At 43.8% G+C, this 17,718-nt stretch overlaps 1 protein-coding gene across 8 annotated transcripts in view; it reads right to left on the reverse strand.

The window, feature by feature from the left end:
- Positions 1-17,718, reverse strand: part of AKAP9 (A-kinase anchoring protein 9) — a 354,940-nt gene that overhangs the window by 262,259 nt on the left and 74,963 nt on the right. For all 8 annotated transcript variants that reach the window (XM_077490822.1, XM_077490820.1, XM_077490821.1 and 5 more), the window contains 2 exons: positions 7,153-7,308; positions 3,072-3,269 (listed from right to left, as the gene is read on the reverse strand). In XM_077490822.1, coding sequence (XP_077346948.1) covers positions 3,072-3,269; positions 7,153-7,308 — 354 coding nt within the window. The remainder of the gene's footprint in view (positions 1-3,071; positions 3,270-7,152; positions 7,309-17,718) is intronic.

Consider the following 17,718-nt stretch of genomic DNA (forward strand, 5'->3'; position numbering starts at 1 on the left):
TCTCTCTTTTTGTTCAAATAGTGACTAAAGAGTATATACTTAAAAAATAGCATATGAAATTGACGTATTTATTATCTTAATCTAAATTAAAGCTTAAGATTTTTTTGGAGCAGAGCCCCATACATTGAATCCCATTACCAGCAAGCAGTTGCTTCTGCTAAACTTTATCTCTGAAGTGTCCCCTTCACAGCCGCTGGATGCTGCACTGAGTGGCAATCTTCTGGCGCTCTGAAGGTTAACAACACTGTCTACTACAAAGAAAAACTGTGCCCTCCACACGTCCCCTTTTGCCCTCTCTGCCATTCACATTCTTACTGATATTGTACCACAATGCTTTGCGTTGTGTGAATAGAGGAGGAGCAGTCAAATGACAGAATCTCCCCCAGCTCTTATTCACAGAACCCTATGAATGTTAGGAGAGTAGAATTATGGGCAGTGTGAATGGTGGAGAGGGCAGAAGGGAATGGGCAATCGGTGCATCTCAGTAGAAGTCACTGCTGTTAAAGTGTATGCAAACTAGCTCTACATGTCTATAATTTTCTCTTTCTTTTGATCAATTTACTATACCATTAAAAGTGTTTCATTACTGTATCTTTTTCAACCAGTGCAAAAAAAAGCTGACCATCCAGCTAGAAAGCTGATAACTTCATGTGCTTCTGGACTGATAACCGTTATCATTGTGCCCAGTTAGCACCATGGACTATAATATGAACCCCCCCCCCGGTCATGGGGGGAAAAGAGGGAGATGTTCTTTAGTCCCAACACACTGTTATGCCACCTAACACACTATACTTCCTAGGGTGGTAATGCCGCACGGTACGGTTAACACTCTAGGACAGGGATGTCAAGCTGTTGGCCCTCCAGCTGTTGCGTAACTACTAGACCTATCATGCCTGTGGGAGTTATGCTTGTACCTGTCAGCCTTGCAATGCCTCATGGGATTTGTAGTTAAGCCACAGCCACATGGCTGTCAGTTTGACATCCCTGCTCTAAGGGAAGTGTGCAGCTTTGTAGCTTCTCCTCTACTATTTACTTTTAATTTATGAGGACTACATATCCCATGGTACCTTTGTGACAACAAGCAGTGTATTCCACCTCCTGAACTTCTCCTCTCAGCTCCTCGTTTAGAAGCAGAAAAGAAGAGAGGTGGGGGAGACGGGGAAGAGAGGCGGGGGAGAGGGGGAAGAGAGGCGGGGGAGAGGGGGAAGAGAGGCGGGGGAGAGGGGGAAGGGAGGCGGGGGAGAGGGGGAAGGGAGGCGGGGGAGAGGGGGAAGAGAGGCGGGGGAGAGGGGGAAGAGAGGCGGGGGACAGAGGGAAGAGAGGCGGGGGACAGAGGGAAGAGAGGCGGGGGACAGAGGGAAGAGAGGCGGGGGACAGAGGGAAGAGAGGCGGGGGAGAGGGGGAAGAGAGGCAGGGGAGAGGGGGCATAATAATGGCAAATCGTGTTGGTTTTTGATGTGTTTGGTTTTATTCTTGGATATACATTTGTTATAAAGAAAATTAATAAAGAAATTGGAAAAAAAAAAATGAAATGTAATATCACAAGCATGAAAAAAAAAAGAAAAAAGAAGAGGCAGCAGACTGAGATGTGTGACATAGCAGTGCCTACTCACAGAATATAGTGAATGTGTCACAGAGTTCAAGGAAAGAAATGTGTGGAGATCTTCATGAAGTAAGTTTACAAACTTCAATAGTGTTGAATAGAAATAGGCTAGAAATAATGGAAATGCAATGTGGAAATGGATATATGATTTTAAAATCAAAAGTTGTTTTTAACTTAACCACTTGCCCACCTTCAGTACATTTAGTGCTCGTAGGGGCAGGTAGTGGCACAATCTGCAATTGCGGTGTCTGTCCACCGAATTACGGTATTTGGTATCGGGTCGCTGTGAGTGGCCCAGCTACTACGTGATCTCTTTGCAATCACATGCCACATAGTAAACAATAGTCATGAATGGAATCCATTCATGACATCAATGATTACTAATGTGTGTGATCTGTAATTGGTCACCAGTGATCACATGGTACCTGGGCCAATAGTAAACAACAAGTCATGAATGAAAGCCATTCATGACAGTTCAACGATTGCGGTTACATTAATCATCACTGTAACAAGCAATCACAGTGAAAATTGTACAATGTACATCCATTCGGCGCTGTGCCCAGCTGCACCCCTCTCTCACAGGCTTCACTGAAAGCAGTGCTGCTGTCAGTCAAATACTGAAAGGAGAAGAGAGGGGTGAGGACAAGCTGCGGCAGAAGCCAATCGTGGAGAGGCTTCTGTGCCCACTAGCCTCACCTACCAGTGCCCACCAGCCCAAACCCATCAGTGCATCATCACCAGTGCTGCCTATCAATATCACCTACCAGTGCCCATCAGTGCCACCTACAAGTGACCATCAGTGCCACCTACAAGTGACCATCAGTGCCGTCTTATCAGTGCAGCCTCATCAGCGAAAATCAATGAAGGAGAAATATTACCCATTTGCAAAATCTTATAAAAAAACATTAAACATGTTTTTTTCTTTCAAAATGTTTGACTTTTTTTTGTTTGTTTAGCAAAAAATAAAAACCCTAGTGGTGATTAAATACCACCACAAGAAAGTTCCATTTGTGTGAAAAAAAAATGATAAAAATGTAATTTGAGTACACTGCAGCTTGACCGTGCAGTTGTCATTCAACAGCTCAGAAAGCTAAAAATTGGCCTGGTCAGGAGGGGGTTTAAGTGGGCAGTAAGCGAGAGGTTAATTTGGACTTTCCAACTGCTTTAGGTTGTGATCATGCATACATTTTAGTTGATTGGCTCTTTAATTTTTTTTTTCCATAGAATTGAACCCTCGGTGCTTTAGCAAACTAAATGTGATTCAGTTAAGGTTTAAATTTAGTTTTAAAAATTTACATTCAAATTCTGCTAAAGCCCAATTGAGACGGGTTCTATCTAAATAAAACTGGCACAAAGCATAAAAGGTCAGAGAAATTTTTTTTTTTTTTTTTTACGCAGGTCAACTGTAAGCTCTGCCAAAGCCAACAAAGGCGCTGCAGTGAACTGCTTCTGGCTGCATGGTACACACCTGCTGAACCTCATGAACCTGATCTTGCAGTGATGTGACCTGGGCACGAAAGTCCTCAATCTCCTTCTGGCACAGCCTCAGTCGGTGGTCACGCTCCTCCAGCTGCTGCTGGTAAGTAATGATCTGCTGTTTAGAGTGGAGGAGATCGACAGCTGTACTCGAGTGACTTGTGTTCCTCAGCGTCTCGCTGGCCTGCAGCTGCAAACAGAACACATAAGCCAGTTGAAATGCTTCAGTAGATATTGTGTAAATTACATTTTTGATACGACTTTAATTCAAAGGGAAACTGTAATTTGCTCATTTGGGGCAAATTTTTAGGCATCATCGATAGCTCCCTCCCTCCACTGCTGGTATGTACATTTCTTGTGCTGTCATGCTGTATGATTTTCCCTCTGGGACCATGTGAATTAACCAGCACTTTCCAATACCGGAAGCATGCGACTCTCTCGGTTTCAACACCAAATAAAATGAGTGTAATTTTTTATTTCTATATTGTTTTAAAGGCTCAATGTTTTTTACTACCATGCATTGTATGCATGAAGGTAAAAAAATCTTAAGTGTGCAGCAGCCCCCCAGCCCCCCTATTACTTACCTGAGCCCTATCTCGATCCAGCAATGTGCACAAGGCTCTCCTTGCATGCTCCCTCCTCATTGGTAGACATAGCCAATTGATTAGTGATTGTGATTGCTGTCAATCACAGCCAGTGAGCCAATGGAGGGGGGGGGGGCTGGGGCTGAGCCAAGCTGCAAAGAGGGAGGGGCTAGGAACACGTCGAGGGACGAGAGAAGAGGAGGATTGGGGCTGCTCTGTGCAATGGTTTTGCATGGTGAGTAATGACACTTGTGATATTTCCCACCATAGCATTTGATATTTTGCACTACAGCATTTCATTTTTACAGGTTTTTATTTTATTCTTATTTTTTTTTTTTTTTAAATACTGTATGAATTTTAGCAGCGCAAACCCTATTTAAAACTTTCATTTTAATTAGCGTGGGAACACAAAAAGTGGTAGTAGCAGTTGATTGTTATAGCACAGGATCACTTTCATAAACCATAGTCCACAGTCTATCTCTAAAGCAAGCAAAAGAGGGTAGCAACGTTCCTATATATACACATTGGGAACGTGATAAATTAACGTAGACACCTTTAACAGAAAGTTAGATCACAGCAACGAATCAAAGGAATTCAAAGATTTGAAGGAGACTGGGATAGAAGGGGCTTTTTAAAAATAAGAATACATGCTTGAATATAGGGTTGCACCGATACCACTTTAAGACCAAGTACAAATATTGATACTTTTTTTTTTACATACTTGCCGATAGCGATTACCAATCCTTTTTTTTTTTAATGTCACGTGACAGTGGCACTAAAATGCAGCACTGATGACACGTGGACTGAGTCAGTAGTTTTTGATTTTTTTTTTACAATTTTATTTTTTACAATTTTATTTTTTTACAATGCTTTTTTTTTTTTTGAGGGGGGGCTTTGGTGAGATATCAGGAGTCTTAACAGACCCCTGACAGCTCCCTTTTGAGACACACAAAGGGACTGGGGACAGATATTCCCCCGTTCCTTTTCTCAGCAGCCTCAGCTGCACTGGAGATGAATGGACAGGAGACAGAGGCTCCTCTCCATTCATAAACAGAAGTATCGTAAACACAGTTTACGATACTCAGTTATGAATGGACAGAGTCGGAGCCCACAGAGGGGGGACAGGAGCGGAGCCCACAGAGGGGGGACAGGAGCGGAGCCCACAGAGGGGGGACAGGAGCGGAGCCCACAGAGGGGGGACAGGAGCGGAGCCCACAGAGGGGGGACAGGAGCGGAGCCCACAGAGGGGGGACAGGAGCGGAGCCCACAGAGGGGGGACAGGAGCGGAGCCCACAGAGGGGGGACAGGAGCGGAGCCCACAGAGGGGGGACAGGAGCGGAGCCCACAGAGGGGGGACAGAAGCTGAGCATACAGAGGGGGACTAGAGTATATAGAGGGGGGCTGGAGGAGTATACAGAGGGGGACTGGAGGAGTATACAGGGACAGTTAGGGGGTGATCGGTGCGGCGGTGGGGGGAGTTACAAGTACCGATCCCCCCTGTATAGATTTCAATAAAGCAGCTGGAAGCCGCGGAGGGGAGAGGAGAAGTGGCTGTCAGCTACTTTATTGAATCTATACAGGGGGATCGATGCTAACCCCCCCCCCCCCCCCGCACCGATCACCCCCTGACTGTCCAGGTATCGGTCAAAGCATCGGAGCATTTGATACTCGGTATCTGCACCAATACTAGTATCGGTGCAACCCTACTTGAATAGTTTATTTTTTGTCTTACACCAGAGTTTAGTATCAATTTAATGTTAAGCACCATCTGACGGAAGAAGAGGTGAAGTAGAGATGCATTTATGCTGGAAGGGTGACAAGGGGTGCGGAAGTTCATATAATAAACACATGACTCAGACCTGCAAGCAATTACATGCAGAGTAGAAGAGGTGGTCTAACAGGAATCCTGCAACTGTAGTAAGATTTTTTTTTTAATGGGGATGCTTGACACAAACAATGCTTACAGAAGTTATTTAACCCCTTGTCTACCATTTTACAAATGTCTTGGTGTTCAAGAGGTTAAAAACAGGCTCATGCAGTCATGGGCTTGAGATTTTTTTTTTTTTTTTTTTTAACTAGCTCCTAACTTTTATGTAAAAGTGATCCCAGCGGCTATAAGATCGCCGGGATCACTTTTACGGTACCATGAAAGTGATGTTCCACCATTATGCTACTACTGTAGCACAGACTACTACTCACATATGAGTACGAGTACATGAGCAACTTGATGTGCTGCAGTACAGACTTGCCCACTGACACCTCAAGAACAATAGATGGAAAACTTATAATGTGAACAGACCAGCCAGAAAACAGCTTGATTTACAGTGTACAATTTTTTTCTTTTACTTAAAGTGTTATGTCACCTTTTTTTTTCTGAAAATTTGTGAACCTTCCACCTTCCCCACCCCCACTGTACTTAACTCTGTGTGGGTAATAAGCTGTCAGTGCCCATTCAGCCAGTGTAGCAATCTGGGGATCTGAAATACCCGTTTTCTTCCCCCTCTTCTTTCTGCATGGCCTCATCTGCAACAGATCAGAGCAACTCTGATTGGTCAGTGCTGGCACAGAGCATTGCTCGGATCTGTCCCAGCAGCCCTGCAAATAGAGGGAAAAGCAGGGATTTCAAATCTCCAGACCGATACGTCGGCTGAGTGGGCATTGAATGCTCATCGCCCACTGAGGTAAGTAAAGTGGGGACGGGAGGGAGGGGATGTAGGGTGTTCCCCTTTTCTGAAACCTACACAGTTATAGCATCTACAAACTATGAGATAGATTTATGAACTTTTCTTTATTTTTATTTTTTTTATTGTTTTTACTGGTAATGGTGGCAAGCTGCAATTTTTAGCAGGACTGCGACATTGCGGCGGACAAATCTGACCCCAAGTGACACTTTTTGGGGACCAGTGACATTACATTGATCAGTGCTTAAAAAAAAAAAAAAAAAATTCACTGGTCAATGTATAAATGACACTGGCAGGGAAGGGGTTAACATTAGGGGTTGATCAAGGGGTTAACTGTGTTCCCTGGGTGTGTTATAACTGTGGGGGGGTGGGCTCACTGGTAAAAACAGAGATCGCTGTACCTGATCACTAGGAACAGCAGATTTCAGTATTATCTATGGTCAAAACAGAGATCTGCCTTGTTTACATAGACAGATCCCCGTTCTACCTCTCTGTACCGAGATCGCAGGTGGCCGGCAGACGACTCCGCCAGGCGTGAGCATCCACTGTATCTCATGCACAGACTGACGTACAGGTACGTCAGTTTGCAAAGCTGAGCTGCCTTGCCACAGTATATAAGTTTAAGATAATCGGCAAGTGCTTAAGAAGACTGGACATGGGCTTCAATGGAGAGCTATGTTAGCAGAAGTTCCTAGATGCCACCAAATCAAAAAGATAAATTGTAAATATGGAACTTCCATTACAATAATAAGTACTGCCCGTTATATATATCAGTTACAGTATGTGATCTATAAAAGGGACAACTTGCATGTTGGAATTGAATCTTCAGCTTCTGGCTTTGCTCGGTCAGTTCCAGAAACTCCCTCATGATGTCATCTTTCTCCTTCCTGGCTTGTTGGAGGTTGGTAGTAAGCTGTGTGATGATGCCATCTCTCTGTTTTATGGCAGTCTCAAACTCCTGGAGCTGCAGAACAGATAACACAAGAGATGCCAGGTTACAATTTTTAAGCCAACAAGTGAGGTCTTCCGGTGAGGAAAAAAAAACTAAAAACTATGAAAGGCGCGCTGTGTAGTTTTCAGCATACGGGTAATTTATTCCTTGCCATTTATGCTTCAGAAAGCAAAGAGTTGAAAACCTCACACAGAGGTCATTGAAAATTTTCCTACAAAAATACCCTTGCTAGTCAAACACAAGTCTGGATTGGCATGATTAAACGGCTTAAAAGCATGTCAAGGCAAAAAAAAATGTACAGTTTACATGTAGTACATCTCTGCCATATATGCACATTTCTCAGGTTTTTATTCCCGTTAAAGATCCTGCAAGTACAGAAAAATACTTGGTGATTTTCCAGAAATGCATTCAGCTCCCAAGTCCTACTGTGGGCTGACAACACAGAGCAATTTTGTGGACTGAGAAGTGTCAGCTCTGCCCCATGTCTTTTACTAAACTACCCAACCTCTCCCACAATCAGATCCCTACAGCAAAAATGTCTAATTATTCTGTATTCCAAGATAAGAACTAGGAGGTCTCTTTGATATAGCACAAGAAGTATGGACTGATAATTTCCCTTCCTACCAAGCTGTGAAAGAAATTTGTAAAAAATATCTTTATTATGTTGTTATAGTTGGTAAGGTTGAAAAAGGCACAAGTCCAACCTGTGTGTGAAATGATGTGATTTTTGGACTATAGAAAATAACCCATATTGAATGGTGTCATAATACCATTTTGAGGTTTTATAAGAATCAAATAAATGGATGAAATTTTAACATCAGATATGTGTGCATCATATTAATAGGCACCTTCAAAGTCCCATATTTGGTAAAGTCTTTGGTATCATCCTCAAGCAATATTTCAGGTCTAGAGTTTCCAGGATACTCACGAACGTATGTAAAAGAACAAATCGTTATTGATTTACTAAATCCGGAGGGTGCAAAATCTGGTACAGCTCTGAATAGAAACCAATCAGCTCCAAGCATCTTTTTTTTTTTATCAACGCTTAATTGAAAAAGCTTAAGTTAGAAGCGGATTGGCTACCATGCACAGCTGCACCAGATTTTGCACTCTCCCATTTTAGTAAATCAATCCCATGGTGTTAGCTAAGGATGGACTCAGGCATGTTCGCAACTCCACGCCCACCAGGAAGCGCTAATCATAGGTAGTGAGACATTTTCCAATCTGTGCGGATGGGGAAATGTCTCACTGCCTGTGATTAGCGCTGTGCAGTGTCAGCTTCCTGTCGGCCGCAGGCACATGGACTTGCAAACACGCCTGAGCCAATCCTTAGTGTCTGCCATGCCTACTGATACTGAACCTTCTCATTCTTCAAGTATGCAAATGTAGTGTCACCCTAGTGTCACTGGCTCTATCAGTTGTTTTAAAGGTTTCCTTCTTTCCAATAAATGTGCAGCCTAAGCCAATTAAACAGTCCTATTACTGCTATGCAAATTTAGACCTTTGGTTGACAGCAGAGACGTCATCTTCTCTGCTATACCTGGCTACCAACAATAACAGAGAGCAGTGATACAGGAATATAACAGGAAGGGCAGAGATGTCTATGACTGGCAGCCTGGCTTCACCTTTCCTGGGCTGTGCATGAAGCAAGATGGCAGCCCCCATTGGTAGAATATTCAGGTCTCAGAAAACAGACTTAGGCAAGGTTTTTTATTGTACCAGTGACCTGTTCATCAGCTGAATAGTTCAAATTTAGCCATGGATTCCATAAAGAATGACAAAGGAAAAGGTTACTTTAAAGTGGAACTTTAGTCAGAAAATTAAGTTCTGCTAAATGTCTTCAGGCTTGTCCCTTTTGCAGGTATAGTGATCTAAAACATTTAAAAAAGGTCCCTATGCTGTTTAAAATCAAGTGTCTCATCCTGTTCTGCACATGCTCACTTGCTCTGCCTTTTTAGGCACCTCCAAATTTGTAGAGGCCAAACTGCGGACAGCCTTAAAAGCAGTTGTATAGTCTATTTTTAAACTTGTACCTACAGGTAAGCCTATAATAAGGCTTACCTGTAGGTTAAAAAAAAAAAAAAAATCGCCTAAACCTGTACAGTTTAGGAGATATCCCCCGTGCAATGAGCCGCTGACTGCAGCAGCGCATGCGCACAGGGGATTCTCGGCTGAAAGCCCGGCAGATGCCGGGAAGAAGTCTCCCGCGCACATGTGCGGGAGTGACGACATTGCGGCTCCAGCCACTCACAGTGCCGGAGCCGCGATACCCAGAAGATACACCAAGGGAACGTCAGCTCCCTCGGTGTGGATCAGGTGAGTTACCGATGCCTCGTGTTCTAAGGTGAGTATTTCATAATGAGCTAGTATGCGGTGCATACTAGCTCATTATGCCTTTTGCCTTACAGGGGTATTAAAAAAAAAAAAAAAAAAAAGTGTCAGTAGGTATATAACCGCTTTAAAGTGTAATTAAACCCTCCTATCCTTTAAGACCCTTTCACACATGCTATCCATTTGTTAGTTTTTCATCCATCCGTTGGCAGAGGAAAAACGGACATCAATGCGTCTCTATGGAAAAACGGATTTAAATGGATGATCAACCATTTATACCCGCCAATCATCCTTTCTTGAAACTGAACAAAGCTCAAATTTTCCTTCTGTTAAAAAAACGGATCGGACGAAAAGCAGATGTAAACTGACAAATTGTCAGTTTTTCATCCATTTTCACATTGGTAGTGGATGTAAAAAAACGGATGAAAAACTGATGAGCACGGATTAAAAACGGATGAATACTTCATCCGTTTTGACGTGGTTGAACGGATGAAATGAACGGTCCACATGTGCGAAAGGGGCCTTACATCCAAGGAAGCTGCTTCTGTTTGAACTGCAATTGCCATGGGACTGCACATGTGATCAGTTATGACACCAACCATTTGATAAATTGTTTAGTTCAAGACACAATAAAATCAAAACTGTTTTTTGAAACTGGTAAATCAAAGGGTTTAGTTCCACTTTATGATTTACAGCAGGGGCTTTGGGCTTCAGCGAGAAGAAACAGGAACACTGCTGGAGGCAATTTACATCGCATACTATTTGGTGGCGTAATTATTAATGTGGAATGTATGTTCCTTACTAAAGAACATTATTTTTTTATAAAGTTGTTTTGGGTCAAATTCCACTTTAAAGTGAAACTAAACCCATTGATTTAACAGTTTAAAAAAACAGTTAGATTCCGGCGCAGGCTGGGAATGTAACTCTCCCATTTGCTTGAACTCTCAACTAAACTGTCCAAGACATCAAATCTCTGGTGTCCTAACTGGTCACATGTGTAGCATCCAGAAACCTGCACAGCTGTCAATGCTAAAAGTATCCCCAAAAATCTCAAAAAGTAGTACAGAAACTAATTTTTTAAATTGGTACAGCACCGCAAATTTAGCGTTGCACCGATATGACATGTCAAAATGCACCAGGGCTTAAAGGGATTGTAAAGTTAATTTTTTTTTAGCTTTTTTTAAATAACAAACATGTTATACTTACCTCCACTGTGCAGCTCGTTTTGCACAGAGTGGCCTCAAACCTGCTCTTCTGGGGTCCCTCGGCGGCTGTCTCTGTTTCCTCCCGCAGGTACTTCTCACGTTCATGCGAGCTCCCTCGCATGGTGAGAAGCACCTGCGGGCACGCTCCCATGATACAGCCAGCGGCTGTATCACATGGCCCCGCCCCCGGCGCTCCGCGTAAATGGATGTGACTGACAGCAGTGTGAGCCAATGGCTGCGCTGCTTTCCATCCATCCACTCCAGCCGATCAGTGGCCAGGCTGAGTGGTGAAGAACGGCGGGGGCAAGCGCGGGATTTTCGAGGGGTGAGGTAAGTAAAATGGGGGGGGCTCGAGGCGCAGGCACTGTCTGATGTTTTTTCACCTTAATGCATAGAATGCATTAAGGTGAAAAAACATTTACCTTTACAACCCCTTTAAGGAAAGATGGTCTGGAATGTACCTACTTGGGCTTTTTACTGTAGATAAAAAAACAGCAAAAAATATATTTTTTAACAATTGTGGAGAAGACAGGATACAGTTGTATCCCACCATTCCATACAATCATGGGACCCCAGCCAATAAATTCTGGAAGCAGTTGATAAAATATAAAGGCAGACAATGTCTGCCTTTATTTTTGTATGACCTCATTATGCCCTCATTACTCTAAGGACTAAGTTTACACTTGCTTCAAAACAAGGCTTCGGACACGCTTTGTTAAAGCTCTCTGAGCGCCAGGCAAAGCCACTAAATAAAATAGTTAGCTTACAGCTTGCGTTTGCTTTTCTTCGGCTTTTATTCAAAAATTATACCCAATGCCGCTTTAGTGGTGCTTCAAAACATCTTCAAAGCCTCTATAGAACTCTATGACAAAGCTCGCTTGAAGCATCTGGAGCTTTTGAGAGGCTTTAATTCAGCTTTAGCTTCGCTTTGTTTTGGACAAATTGCAGGTATGAGGTATCCACACACGCAGGGCATCTGTCAAGCTTCAACAAAGCTTCAAAAGAGCATCATGGAAGTATCACAGATGCTTCACCAAAGCATCAAAAACCCATCATAAAAGCATATTGAAGCGGTAGGCGCTTTAATGTGTGTTGAAGCCAAAGCAAGTGAGCCCTAACTCTTATTTTGCAAAAAAACTCCCCTAAGCACCCCGACTCCTTTGGCCTAAACCCAACATTCCCCCGTGACCCCAATGTGCCACTGGTAAAAGGTTACCTTCAAATAGTCTTGCCCTTTTTTTAAATTATAATTTCAAGACAATTCTTGTAATTGTTCTGTAGGATTTGTCTCTTGATAGGATCCTTGAAATCCCAGAAAATCAGGTCAGTGCATAACACAGAAAATTCCAGGTAAACAAAAGGGACAATGGCAAAAACAGAACTACTGGCACTGAACTGGACTATCTACACACAGAGGACGGGTGTAGTCGGGGGAACTGCATTATCTCACCATGAAGATGGCTGCCATTTGAGAAGTGAGGCGGCACACTGTTTTTCTGATGTGCATCTTGAGGTGGGAGGGGGAAATTAATAATACAAAAATAAATACATTAGATTGCTTCTACAGAACAGTGTTCACTTTACAGCTCGTACAATATTTGATTAAAGAGGGAACTGCTGTGAGATGTGATGTCATACAGCATAGAGCACAGTGGTATTGGGGGTGGGGGTGGTGGCTGGGCACAATGGTTCTTAGATGCTTTCACCGTCATGGGGAAATAATTCAGTGCAGATTGAGAAAAGTATTTTCCTTACAGTCGATCTAAAACTGAATAACATTTAGTTTGCTGAAACATTGTGCATTAGGAACAGTTTGCATTTTTCTTTTTATAAAATACAGGGTTTTTTTGTTCTCTTTTAAACCACAATGCTGCTAATCTCAACATGAACTCGCTACATTGTCAACTGCCCTTCATTGCTCAGGACCAACTTCCTGCTTATAGAAACCTGCCTGCACCACATGTGTCTGCAAACCTGCTTGTATTCTCCCCTGCATGCGACAGGGTGACAATGCAGGAGCACAGCTAGGAGACAGTTGTCACTCTAAAAGGAGGTTCCTGAACAAGGACTGTCATTGTAGGATCGCCAGGTATTCTTTAATGAAAGATCCTCCCCAAGGAGATCCTGGCCACAGTTGCACATCTATTTCTACCATCTACAGAAGGCTAGGCAACCTTTCAAAAGGTTAGAGATCTACCTGCCCAATATGGAGGAAATCCATGACCCCCACAGGGGCGGTGCCCTTAAACAGAAAACTTTAACGCCCCTAATAAAAAGGCATGAAGAACACAGTGCATCACAGTAGTGTCCTCTGCCACCCTTCAAATCATCTAACCCCACAGTAATGTCCTCTGCCCCCCCCCCCCCCCCCAAGTAGTGTCCTCTGCCCCCTACACATCACCCCCCTGTAGCGTCCTCTGCCCCCATTCAACCCCCCACCCCCCGACACACACACACTAATGTGTAGGTAGCACTCTCCTACCTTACAACCGGTGTACGGCACAGGGAGGCAGCACAGTTCTGTATGGAGGGCGGGAGCTGCCGTTGTTAACTTTGAATATTAACAAGCTGGTGATCGGTTGCCAAGACCGCTCGCAATTCTAGCAGCCAATCACCTGCTAATTAGTTGAATGGTTAAATGAGATACGGTGGTCAGAGAAAAGACCCCCCCCTTTTAAAATACCAAAATTTTGCTGCTTTGCAGGCTGAAGTTAAGACATAGGTTTTTTTTCCAGCTGCATTTACTCCAAGTGAAAGATGGAACACCAACATGTCGGAAAAAAAAATACAAAAAACTCAAAAACAGAATAACTGAGTTGTAAAAAGGATCACCACCTTGAATCAGTATTTTTTTGAACCACCTTTTGCTTTAATTATAGCTTTTAATCTGTTGGGATAGGTCTCTACTAAGTTTGCACATCTAGACTTTGCAATATTTGCTTACTTTTCTTTGCAGATCTGCTCAAGTTCAGTTAAATTTGGTGGTCACAGTTTGTGGACTGCAGTCTTGAAGTTAGTCCACAGATTTTCAATGGGGTTTATCTACTTCAATACCTTAGGGCATCATATGACGTCCTTGACTTTGTGCAGGGATATCTGAATGATGCTTGCAGCTACAGGCGTTTGAAAAATTATTGCGCAAATACTGTGCAAGATAAAAAGTTTCAATGACCGCCATTTTATTCCCTAGGGTGTCTGCTAAAAAAAAAAACACATATATAATAATAATGTTTGGGGGTTCTGAGTAATATTCTAGCAAAAAAAAAAAATGTTGATTTTTACATGTAGGAGAAAAGTACCAGAACAAGCCCAGTATTGAAGTGGTTAAGTCTGGGCCCTGACTAGGCCATGCAAAGGCATCCACCCTTTACTCCTTCAACCACTGTGTGGTCTTTTTTGCTGCGTACTTTGGCTCATTGTCATGTTGAAAGGTAAACCTTCTTTCTGCTGATAGCTTTCTGGTAGAGGGCAGCATATTTTCCTTAACCACTTGCTTACTGGGCACTTAAACCCCCCTCCTGCCCAGACCAATTTTCAGTTTTCAGCGTGGTCGCACTTTGCGCGGTCATACAACACTGTACCCAAATTAAATTTGTATAATTTTTTCCCCACAGAGCTTTCTTTTGGTATTTAATCACAGCTGGGGTTTTTATTTAAAAAAAAAAATCATGCACTGATGGGCACAGTTAAGGCGGTGCTGATGGGCACAGATAATATGGCACTGATGGGCGGCACGGATGGGCAGTGATAGGGGGCACTGATGGGCACTAGTAGGTGACACTGATGGGCAACACTGACCAGTGGCACGGTGGGCACTAACAGGTGGTGCTGGTGGGCACTGGTAGGCAGCACTTTTAAGGGGCACAGGTGGGCACATCGCAGTGAGATGTGCCGCTCACTGCCGCTGGTGTTCGGCTTCCTTTTTTTCTCCTCGAGCTGTCAGCAGCAGGAGAAAAAATTGCCGATTACCGGCTGTGTTGACATCATGTGATCAGCTGTCGTTGGCTGACAGCTGATCACAGGGCGTGCAGGCTCGCGCATGGGACGACGTCAATAGACGTCGTTCCAGCAATTCAGGTCCGCGTTGTAGCCGTCATTCGGCTATAGTGCGGATCCCTAGAGGTTAAGTATTTGGTGGTATTTTGCACCTTCCATTTTTCCTTCTATCCCGACAAGTGCTCTAGTCCCAGCTGCAGAGAAACACTGCAATATCAGGATATTACCATCTCCATGCTTTACTGTAGGAATGGTGTTATTTGGATGTAAGCTATATTGGATTTCTGCCAGACATATCATTTGGTGTTGAGGCCAAATATTTCAATTTTTGTTCTCATCTGACCAGAACACCTTTTTCCATGCAATCTCAGAATCTTTAAGTTGCATTTTAGCAAAGCTCAGTCATGACTTCATGTGGTCTTTCCTGATGACTGTCTCTTATTTTATTTATTTTTTGTTTCTGCCTGGCTCTTTAATCCAGTTTGGAGCGACATCCTGATCCAAAGAGGGTCCGTGTTGTACCAAATACCTTCCGCTTCTTAATAATAGATTTCACTGTGCTTCTAGGCATTGGTGAAGCCTTTGACATTTTTTTGCATCAATCTCCTGACTTGTGCCTGTCCACAACTTTATCCCGGGGATCTTTTGACAGTGCCTTGCCATCCATAGTTGATTTTTTGCTTAAGTTGCACTACAGGCACTGAAATGCTCCAGAAAAGCCCTCTTCAATCAAAATGACCACAGCTGATCACTGCTGAAAGTCACATTGCTTTCTGTGTCATTGAGAAGGACATTAGCTACACCTGAGTTATTTGAAGAGTCATTTTTATGAAGGGGTGATCCTTTTTCCAACTCAGTGATTCGGTTTTTGAACTTTATTTATTTTTTCCTGACATGTTGGTGTTATATCTTTCACTTGGATGTTATAAGCTGCATAAAACGAAAACTGTGCCTTTCTTCAATTCAGGCTGCAAAGCAACAAAATTATCACTTTAAAAAGGGGGCGATTCTTCTTTTCTATACCCACTGTACCCACCCGCCCTACATCCAGTATTGTGTTGCCTCTCACTCTTCTCTCTGCAGTGAAGATGAGACTGGCAGAGGCTGGAGGGGGGGGGGGTTGATCAGGATCGGCAAAACAGGAACGTGTGAATGGCTTCCCATGGTCCAGGGGTAGACTGGGATTGATGACATGACATCTTGCTGACCTATCTGCAGTGTAGGGTTAACAGCCTTGCATTGTACATGAGAACACAGAGGGACTGCCTACAACCCAGAATTAGAGAAGATGGGAGTGGCAGAGCTAGCTGGAGCAGGGTATAACATGGGCAATACAGCCACTTCAGCTCCCCCAGGAGCATTTGGCCCAGCAGTGTGGTAGGGCACCACTGCAAGGGTTGTTTTTTTCCTATCCTGGAGCTGGCTTTTAGGTAAGTTAGGAAGGTTTTTAAAAGCATAAGAGACCTATGTCTCTTCTGAAATAAAGGATTGTTTCTGTTCTCCTCACAGACTCGTTATCTTGTACAAGGAGATGAGTTCCTAGAAATGATGAGGCTTCCAAATCCCAAGAGAAGACACAGGTGCACTGTGTTGTAGCCTTTTCTATCAAGATTTGGAATTCTCAGCATTCCCAGAATATAGCTGGAAGCTTCGGGATGTTACCCTCTCAAGCATGGAAGCCGGGGAAAAAGCATGAATGCTGCCGACACTGAGGAGCTACAGTTCATTGAGGGAACCATGAATGCCAACATGTACTGTGACATACTGAAGCAGAGCATGATCCCCTCCCTTCAGAGACTGGGCCGCAGGGCAGTATTCCAACATGAGAATGACCCTAAACACACTTCGAAGATGACCACTGCCTTGCTAAAGAAACTGAGGGTAAAGGTGATGGACTGGCCAAGCATGTCTCCAGATCTAAACCCTAAAGAGCATCTGTGGGGCATCTTCAAATGGAAGGTGGAGGAGCACAAGGTCTCTAACATCCACTAGTGCCTCAATGACCTCATGGAGGAGTGGAAGAGGACTCCAGTGGCAACCTGTGAAGCTCTGGTGAACTCCATGCCCAAGAGGGTTAAGGCAGTGCTGGAAAATAATGGTGGCCACACAAAATATTGACACTTTGGGCCCAATTTGGAAATTTTCACTTAGGGGTGTACTCACTTTTGTTGCCAGAGGTTTACACATTAATGGCTGTGTGTTGAGTTATTTTGAGCGGACAGCAAATTTATAAAATATTTACAAAAATGTAAGGGGTATACTCACTTTTGTGAGATACTGTATGTATTATGTACAATTGCTGCACAAATCATATTGTAATTGAATGTTATTAAAAATTACTTTCCCTTTTCAATCTATTTTCTGTAAAATTCAATACAAATATGGAAACCTGTTCAGCGGAGGTCCACAACACCTTCCCGACACCAGGGATCAGCCTTAGCGACGACATCCCCTTCATTGACCGGGGGGGGGTTGTGTGCAACTGGTTACCTCTTGGGGGGGGGGGGGGTGGTTTGCTGCCTGTCACGCGGAGGGGCATGTGTTGGCGCAACTGATCATCACCAGAGGGTGTTTACAGCTTGTCACCTCTGCGCCAAACCAGCTCTCCTTCCTTCCTCCTCTTTTTCTCCCCCTTCCTCTCCATAGGCAAGGTGACCACAGAGAGGAAAGGGAGTAGGGGTGCTAGGAGAAGGGGAGCAGGTATTCTCGGGTGGTGGGAGAGTGGCAGTGCAGGTTGTGCTGGCTAGCTCGCCTGCCCCCCTTCCCCAGCCGCACAGCCAGCCCCCCAACAGGCCACGGACCTGCACTTGTCCACAGCTCGGGGTTGAGGACCCCTGGTGTACAGAACACCCCCTAAAAATGTAATTTCCTGCTTGTGTGATTGGCTTAC

Source organism: Lithobates pipiens, unplaced genomic scaffold, assembly GCF_037356315.1.
Source record: "Lithobates pipiens isolate NorthernLeopardFrog02 unplaced genomic scaffold, aLitPip1_a1.2 Scaffold_19, whole genome shotgun sequence".
Classification (NCBI taxonomy): Eukaryota; Metazoa; Chordata; class Amphibia; order Anura; family Ranidae; genus Lithobates; species Lithobates pipiens.